Genomic DNA, 10,084 nt, shown 5'->3' with positions numbered 1-10,084 from the left:
AGAAAATTTAAATTATATACAGCTGTGTTCATAAAAATAGCAGTGCTCATGAGCTGCAACTTTAAACTTAATTTTATATATAGTATATGAATGTACACAAATTTAATTTTGTTTTAACTTTGTGATTATTTTAAACAAAAACAAATCAATTTATTATTCAAATTGTTTTTAATTTTTTTTACATTATTAATTTAAACGCAAAAGTGCTGTTGACAGCTGTTCATAAAAATAGCAGTGAGTAGTGAAAACAGTGGAATTAGTTGAAAAAAACATTGTTGAACTCCAAAAAACTATTTTAATATGTTTGCTTGGCTTAGTACTTAGTCGTGTACCCATTATTTTTTATTACGGCCTGGCATCTACGAGGCACAGAATCCACCAAGTCCTGGCAGCGCTTGACAGGGATCCGCTCCCATGATTTTTGAACAACCTCCCAAAGCTGTAATCGAGATGTTGGATTTGCATTTGCAACATATCGTTTAACATCTCCCCATAGGTTTTCAATTGGATTTAAATCCGGAGACTGCGCAGGCCATGACATAAGATCGATCCGCTTTGATGCCATCCAGCTTTTGACCAGTTTGCTTGTATGTTTGAGGTCGTTATCTTGTTGAAACGTCCATTATAGTGGCATTTCCCAATTGGCATAAGGAAACATAACATTTTCTTATATGTTAACATATACAGATCGATCCATGATCCCATCAATCATAAATATAGTACCCACTCCACTGTAAGAAAAACATGCCCATACATAATACTCAATCCGCCGTGTTTAACTGTCTTCAAAGTGTACTTAGGATCGTACTCTGTGTTAGGTGGACGTCTGACATATTGTCTAGAGCCCTTTCCACCAAATAACACAATTTTACTTTCGTCACTCCATAAAATATTTCGCCACTTTGTAATGGGCCAATTAAGGTGACTTTTGGCGAACTCCAAACGTGCTTTGACATGTCTGGTGGCTAACAGTGGAACTTTTCGTGGATGGCACGCTTTGAGATTTTGTTCTTTAAGACGTCGCCGAATAGTAACGTCACTAACATTCAAGCTTAAGTCATTTTTTATCTTGCTGGACGATGCAAAAGGCTGCGCCCTGCTATATCGCACAATAGATCGGTCCTCATGAGGCGTGGTTTTACGTTGGATACCACGATTTTCGGGCATTTTTTTTAAAGCTTAAAGCATTATGAATCATTTTAGATGAACATCCACATATTTCTTAGATGTCTTTATATGTTTTTCCCAGGTTTCTTCGTTGCATTATAATATTTCTTTTTTCAGGAGTACAATGTTTGCCCCTGCCCACTAAGTTAAAAAATATAAATTTATTTTAGTGTTTTCTAATGTTAATAATAGGCACTAACACAAAACCACTTACTTTTTATCAATTAAACGTCTTAACAAAATTTTTTAGGCATATCAAGATACGCACTGCTATTTTAATGAACAGCCAAAGACCGGTGCTTCTAGCAAAAAGAGTTGTTCTTTTGCTGAAATCTCGCAAATCTAACGGGATTTTTTCGTTTCTTCCTTATACACATTCCATTCTACAACAACAATGCGTAGAAGTTGGAATAATCGTAACGGAACTTGAAAAAAAAACATTACTTGATTGCATATCTCGCACTGCTATTTTTGTGAACACAGCTGTATATAATTTGTTATTATATGACATTATTGTATAAATATTGTATATGATAGAAATTAAATAGTATAAGGAAAAAAGAAATATAATTTGGATATATGTATAAGAATCTCTACAAAACTTTATGTTTAATATTGTAAATATTATATACAAATTAATATAATAACACTATATTATATTACATAATTTTTATACTCTCGCAACATGTTGCTACAGAGTATAATAGTTTTGTTCACCTAACGGTTGTTTGTATCACCTAAAACTAATCGAGTTAGATATAGGGTTATATACATATAAATGATCAGGATGAAGAGACGAGTTGAAATCCGGGTGACTGTCTGTCCGTCCGTCCGTCTGTCTGTGCAAGCTCTAACTTGAGTAAAAATTTAGATACCTTTATGAAACTTGGTAGACATGTTTCTTGATACCGTGAGACGGTTGGTATTGCAGATGGGCGTAATCGGACCACTGCCACGCCCACAAAACGCCATTAATCAAAAACAAATAACTTGCCATAACTAAGCTCCGCAATAAGATACAAGACTGTTATTTGGTACACAGGATCACATTAGGGAGGGGCATCTGCAGTTAAAACTTTTTTAAAAAAGTGGGCGTGGTCCCGCCTCTAATAGGATTAATGTGCATATCTCCTAAACCGCTAATGCTATAATAACAAACTTCACTGGTAGCAAATGTTTTTAGAACCTCTACCTACAGTGTCAAAATAGTTAAAATCGGGTGGCAACTCCGCCCACTCCCCATATAACGGTACTGTTAAAAACTACTTAAAGCGCGATAAATCAAGCACTAAACACGCCAGAGACATTAAATTTTATCTCTGGGATGGTATGAGATGACTTTGTAGGAACCGCGTTCAAAATTAGACAGTGGGCGTGGCACCGCCCAATTTATGTGAAAACCCATATCTTGGGATCTGCTTAACCGATTTCAACCAAATTCGGTGGCTAACGTTCTTTTCATGTTTCTATGTCATACGGCGAAAATGGGCGAAATCGGACTAGAACCACACCTACTTCCCATATAACACCATTTTAAATTCCATCTGATTCTTTCACTTTCCACTATGCAAATCAGGCAACAATGACTGTATCGGGATAAAACTTTGCGTAAATAATACGTTTAATGTATGCCACCTTGTGATAAAAAATTGTCTAAATCGAACCAAAACTGTTCAAGCCCTAAGTACTAAATATGTGGACCCCAGTGCCTATAGTTGACCTTCTACCGAAAATATCAGCCAATCCACAACGAAATCTCAAACGAGTATACCATTTGACTTTGCGAGAGTATAAAATGTTCGGTTACATCCGAACTTAGCCCTTCCTTGCTTGTTTGTACTAATTTCTTTTTTTGGGATTAATGTTTTGATTTTACCTCTCAAGATTTCAGTTTCATTGGATAGGGTGTAGTAATGTAGATGTGAATATGTTTGCGAGATTTTTGTTATATTATTTAGTATGTAAAGAATTTCAAGAGGGTCAATTATGTGAATTACGAGGTCTGATGACGTAGCAATCTGTTTAGTGTTGGTGATATTTGATGTACTTCCAGTGTGGCTGCATTACAAATTATTACGATTGCTATCATCAATGTTATTTTGAAGATGTATTTGACCTAAAAAATTATTTGGACGTTTAATATTTGTCGGGTGAATATTATCTAAAGGCAATTTTCTATATCTTGGTTCGTATTTGTGCCGAACCGTTTATAATTTTTTCTATTTAGTTTTCCTATGCATTTTTCTTTAGTCTTCTGAATAGTGTCTTTAATCAAATTTTTATCAGTTTTTCCATTTATAAGGGGGTGTGGTTTTAATTGTAGAATGATAAGATTTGTTGTACCATTCTATGCTTTGAAATACTTTTTCGCTGTCGAAAGGCTTAATTTTTCAATTTCTAGGACTCTAATTTTTTCGGAGAGAGTATTATGAAATCTTTCGATATCTCAATTCCTAGTATGACTGTTTGGTTTTGTAAAATTAACTTCTATTTCTTCTTTCCTAAAAAAATCTTTTATGTTAATTGAGTTGAATTCATTATCTAATATTAACTTTCTGGGTCTCCCTTTGATAGAAAAGACGAGTCTAAGCTTTTCTATAATAGTTATACTGTTTCTATCTTCTAGCTGAAATGCCATAGCAAATTTCGCAAAATTGTCTATAAAAGTAAGAAAGTAACATTTTTTATTTATGTATATACCTGCGTGAACTATTTCATTTATATCTGATGGGGTTTTTGTTAATTGAAATTTTGGTTTTAAAGGTTTTCTATCATATTTTGCTCTATTGCAAACATCGCAATTATTTATATATTATTGAATCAAAACTTTCAAATTTTTCCAGTATATTAGTTTTTTCAATTTTTCATAACTTTCATTAATATCTGCATGACCTGTTTCATTTTTATGATATTGAGCAATTTTTTTATAAACTTGTTCTTCATATCTTTAGCATGGAATTCACATCTAAAAAACTTTACCTGTCTATAAAATATTTGAATAAGCTTTTGCTGAACTATATTGTACTGATTACCGGTTAAGTAAGAAAAAATACCGACTTTTCCACTATTTATGTGCCTACGACAAAGATCTATGAAATTATTATTTTTTATATCTGCTGCGCTAATAAAAATTTTCTTCGTGTTGCCTAGTTCTTCAGATTCCATAGTTTTCCTTTTTGTTAAAATGATTTGTGTATTGAATCGATTACAATAGTATGTAAAATTGGAAAATGATCATTTAGTTCCTCCTCTTGAGAGTGGATTGTAGCATTTGTGCTTATGTTGTCTTCTTCCAATGAATGAATCTCGCCTGTGTTACTATCTATTCTACTAAGGAAATCGGCTACGTTATTTTCATTTCCTTTCACGTAATTTATATTAATATTGTATTCACCTATTTTAATTAACCATCTTTGCAATCTTGGGTTAATTTCTTTTCCCTTGTTTTTTATTTGAAACCACTTAAGTGATTGGTGAGAGATCAAGTGTTCTGCCGTAAATGTATGGTCTATAATATGTCACTGCCCAGACAATAGCTAGTAGCTCTTTTTCTGTAGTGGAATAACGTCTTTCGTGTTTGTTAAGTGTTCGACTAGCATAGCTTATAGGGTGACTCTCCTGGGTTAATACTGCGCCAATTGCAAAGTCAGTTGCATCAGTTGAAATGCCAAATTTTTTGTTAAAGTCTGGATATTTCAATATTGGTGGGCTTACTAATACATTTTTAAGTTTTTCAAAGGATGATATGTACTGAGGATCGTGAGTGTTTATTTTAATATCCTTTTTTAAATATTTTGTTAAACCATGTGCTACTTTAGCGTAATGTCTTAAAAATTTTCTATAATAACCTGTTATACCTAGGAATGATTTAATTTGCTTTGATGTAGTAGGCAACTTTAGTTTTTGTATGTTTTCGATTTTGCTTAAATTTGGTTGTATCCCTTCTGTTGTTAAAGTGTGACCTAGAAATTCAGTTGTTTTCTACCTGAATCTTTAAATTATGTTTTCTTAATGCTGAAAATATTTTGTTGACATTTTGGGTATGTTCTTCAATACTTGAACTAAAAATTAAGATGTCGTCTAAATAAACTACACATATCTTGTTGATATATTCCCTAAGAACTAAATTCATTAGACGTTGGAAAGTTGCTGGTGCATTCTTTAGTCCAAAGCGAAATTCTTATAAATTCAAAGTGTCCTTGGGGTGTAGAGAAAGCTGTTTTTGGTCTTCTTCTTTTATTAATACCTGATGAAAACCTTTTGCAAGATCTAATGTTGTAAAATACTGAGCTCTACCAAGTTTGCTGAGTATTGTTTCTATATGGGGTATTGGAAATTTGTCATCTATAGTGACTTCGTTTAGCTTCCTGCAGTCAATAACTATTCTCCATTTTTTCTTCATTGAATTGTCTTTCTTTTTCGGTACAATCCAAAGAGGCGAGTTGTACGGGGAATTACTTTCTTTAATTATGCCTTGGCGTAACATCTCGTTCATCTGTCTACTAATTTCTTCTTCATGAATTTGGGGATATCTATAAATTTTATTATAAGTTTGTCTATTTGTTTTTGTTACAATTTCGTGCTGAATTTCATGAGTATGAGAAAGGTTTTTACCTTCTTGGAAAAATAAATCGCTATTTGCTTTTAGAATGTATTCTAATTTTTGCTTTTCTTCTTCATTCATGTCACAATTTGATAAAATATCTAGCAAATTCTCTTTACATTCTGTAAGTATATTAATATCTTCGTAATTGTAAGGGCTTGAATTTATAAATTTAATTTTGTTGCCGTTTATCTCTACATACTCCTTTTCTAAATTAATTATTGCTTTAATAGGTTTTAAAATATTCTGTCCTATTATAGCATCAAAGTTATTATCTTTTATGTTAGTTAATTTCTAATGTATATAACTTTTTTCATTGAATTCGTTTGGGGTTGGGGTGACTAACTCTTTATTTAGGGAAAAATTTCCATTAATGGTGCTAAAGTGTATTGGTTTATCAAGCTCAATGCATTCATAATCGTTTAACACATTATATTTCAATAATGATGTTGTAGACCCTGTGTCAAGAAGACAGTTAATTTTTTTAATTTTTTATAGTCACTTCTATTATCGGTAACGATTGTTTTGGGCTGGCAACCGAAAATTTGCTTGTTCTTGAACGTGATCTATTTCCATCGGTTCGGGGGGGTTTTGTCTCCTTTGGACTGAATTATATATTCTAAATTATTGAGAATTATTTTGCCTATTTCGTCCAAAGCTAAATTGCTCGGAATTATTTTGTCTACTTTGTCCAAAGTTAAATTGCTGATAATTGTCATTTTGGTTAGAATTGTTACGAAATTGTCTCTGCTGATTTTGTCCAAATTGAAAATTATTGGAATTTTGCATATACTGTTTATTATTGAAATTGCCAAAATTGTGGACCAAAGAATTTCTATTTGAAAAATTTCTATAATTATTTTTTTGAAAATTGTTTTGTCTTTTATCAAATTGTATTCGCAAGCCTGTCTCTTGAAGAACGCTAAAAGCCTCTCTAATGGTATTAATTTTCTACTAATCACTACACTGCTTAAGTTGGGGTGTATCCCATTTAAAAATATTTTTAGAATTAAACTTTCGTTGTTAATTGGAGAAAATTCTGTAGGCTTTATCCTATCGAATTCATGTTTTAAATTTAGTTTATCTAAAATATCCTTTAATTTTTGAAAATATTGACTTACGTTATAGTTTCGTAGTACAATCGCCTGATTGTAAAGGGTGTGGTATGACTCCTTTACTCCAAAATTCTTTACAAGTTCTTGTCTCATTTTTGCCATGTTGGTGTAGGTCCTAAAGGCCGGATGACACTTGCTGCTTCTCCTTTAATTTTCGTTTTGACATGTCGCTGCGTTACAAATTCCAACATTGGTGGGTTGGAGTTGAATAAAGGAAGGATCATGTGAACTTCCCTGATGAACGATGATAAATCTCTGCCGGCATTGTCCATTATTCTTGAAGCTTCCTTCATAATTTGCGATGCTGTCATCTGAAGTGGTTGCTGCTCGCCTGGATTCATTGTTGATGTATCCTCTTTTAATATAACTGAACTTGTTGTTGTTGTTTTGTACGGTGCACTTCGCAGGGAGACGTCTTCTGTGTGTGGGGCATTAATCTTTAATCTCACTTTTCCTGGTAATACTGATGGGCGGAATGAAGCTATTCTTCGCCTTCACAAATTGTAGACCTCAACAAACTTCAATATATAAAATTATGCGCCTTGGAATATAAAGAATATTTGTTAATGTTCGTGATCAAAATCCCAAAAGAATTTCAATCGGAACAATTAAAAACTATTATTCCTATACCAAATACAGCAGAAATTGAAAATGTTTTTGAATACAAAAATGTCACTTATAAATTCGAAGAAGCTAAAACCCTCAATGAACTACAAATTTCTAAACATTGCATCTACTTATTAAATTGTGAACTTATCAAAAATAGCATTACAGAAATTTTTCAAATTGATGGTGAAACTATTTTAATAAAAAATGCAAATGGCATAGAACTAAACCAGAATTGCGACAACAGAAAAATTAAGTTGAAAAACACTACATTGATTCATTATAATAACTGCACAATTAAGATCCTATACCAAACATTCTCAAATACTAAAACATCATACAATCAAAGATTTTATTATCCAAACTATGATACTCACAATTTCACTAATAAAATTACAATTAACGACCTTGTTTTTAAAAACGAAGAAAATTTAAAAAAAATTAATGAATTAAAATATCACAAAAATATCTCTCATATTGGAATATCAACTTTAAGTTTTATTGTGATTATAATAATAATTTTAATATCTTATAAAATTAAAAAAAAGAAAAACAATACTATTCAAACTCAGGAGAGTTTTCCATTAAGATGCGGAGGAGTTATGTGTCCACTATCACCCCAACCAGACACCACACAACAAAATATTGTAAATTGGTAAAAATAAAAGATTAAAGAAAAACAAGTAAAGATTACAAGTAGAGATAAAGAACAAAAGAAAATAATGCAAATGCATACAAACATGTTTTGGTCCTTATGTTTGACTGTAAGGAACCCCCAGACATTATCGGGTAAACCACACAATCATGTTTGTTTGCATTCAATAGAAAATAAGATTATATTTAACAAATATTGTATTTCCTCCAATAATAAAAAATAAAAAAACTAAGAAATATATTAAGAAAATTGTAATCACTTTAGTAATTATATAAGCAAAAAATTATTTGAAAAAAACGAAGAGAATAAAATATAATGTCACAGAAATAACATCGTCGGCATTTTTATTTTCTCCTCCGCTCGAAGAACCAAAACTCGCGAAACGCATTCTTTACATAAAGTGAATTTTAGTAATAAAGTTGAACCATTTGTGAACGCTGTTCAGGCTTTAGTTTTTTAATGATGAAATTCCAAACAATATTGAACAAATATAATATGACAACTTGAGACGACTCACGCGTGATCTGACAAAAAAGGCTTATACTTGGCAAATTACCTTTACTTGGATCACCCTATGTAATTGTCACATTAATGTCGAGGTGTGCACTTCCGTTAAAAGTTTTAATATAGGAGTGATATGTTTTGTGTTTTTTTTGTTTTGTTGAACTAATTAGTAAGGAAATTAAAATTTTTTTAATTTAATCTGAAGTCCAATCGATTAAATGTTAAAAGGCTATGAATTTTTAACTTCCTTGATTGAGATATATTTATTTATATATATAAAAAGAACAAAAATAAGCGGTGCTTGTTAAAGAAACGTTTTTATCAGGATGTCGATGTTTTATGATGATTGCTGAATGCTGAATACTGACTGCTGGATGGATCATCGATTTGCCACAGGGTGGTCATTCATTTACAGTCGGCCTTTCCTGACCAATTTGAGCGACCTCGCTCAATTCGTTATTGTCGATATCTTCTTCTTCTTGATCGTCGTCTTCTGGTATCTGACACCAGCGTTTTAACTAATGTTTTCTAGTTCGTCTAGTTTGGGGAAGATCTTCGACCACATAACGGTCGTGATCAAGAACTTTGGTAACTACAAACGGTCCTTTGAATCGTAGCTCGAGTTTTCTTGACGTGCCTGTGCTCGGTGGTTCATTTTCAGCTAAGACTAAGTCACCTTCTTGGAAAATACTCGGAGATCGATGCTTTCCGTCAAAACGAGATTTCGCAGCTGCTCGTGTCCATTAAATCGTTTTGCTGCCATTTCACGAAGATTTGTTAATTGTATTTCATCTAATGCTTCACCGTTTGCTTGTAAACTAAGAATAGTTCTGTTGCGTAAAATGTCACGTGGCTTATACCCATATAACAACTCATGAGGAGTGCAACCCGTGGTACTGTTCCTTATCGTGTTTATGCACCACTGTACACAACGTATGTTGTCGTCCCATGTTTTATCGGTAGAGTTCGTCGGTAACAGCATTGACAATATTGTACGATTTGTTCTTTCTGCATGACTGTTTGTTCTCGGTATCCGCACTGCCGTAAGAATGTGTTTTATGTCATTTTCGAAACAGTACTTTTCGAACTCACGAGACGTAAAAGCGGAACCTCTGTCCATCACGATACGTAATGGCATACCAACATAATTACTTGCTTCATTTAATGCTTCGATTACGTACCTCGTTGATGTATTTTTAACAGGATATAACATTGTAAATTTTGTGAACGAATCAAAGATAACCAGGATATGTTCTTTTGCTTTTGAGCTTTTTGGAAACGGGCCCAAATAATCCATATGAATAGTTCTGAACGGAATCGGTTCTATTTCGTCGTAATGATACTGTATTTCGGTTTTCCCACCTTTACATTTATTGTACGCATAATCCATACACGATAAAATGAATTGTTTGACGACGTTGCGCATTCGTGGAA

At 32.6% G+C, this 10,084-nt stretch overlaps 1 protein-coding gene across 1 annotated transcript; it reads left to right on the top strand.

The window, feature by feature from the left end:
• The first annotated feature begins 4,907 nt into the window (after positions 1-4,907).
• Positions 4,908-8,150, top strand: LOC138856372 (uncharacterized). The gene is made up of 2 exons (XM_070107345.1): positions 4,908-4,926; positions 7,393-8,150. The coding sequence occupies exons 1-2, from the start codon at positions 4,908-4,910 to the stop codon at positions 8,148-8,150; spliced, it is 777 nt and encodes a 258-aa protein (XP_069963446.1).
• The last annotated feature ends 1,934 nt before the right edge of the window (positions 8,151-10,084 follow it).

The sequence above is a fragment of the Bactrocera oleae genome, chromosome 2 (assembly GCF_042242935.1).
Source record: "Bactrocera oleae isolate idBacOlea1 chromosome 2, idBacOlea1, whole genome shotgun sequence".
Lineage (NCBI taxonomy): Eukaryota > Metazoa > Arthropoda > Insecta > Diptera > Tephritidae > Bactrocera > Bactrocera oleae.
The sequence above is the reverse complement of the archived record's forward strand: the minus strand, read 5'-3'. Positions and strand labels throughout refer to the sequence as shown.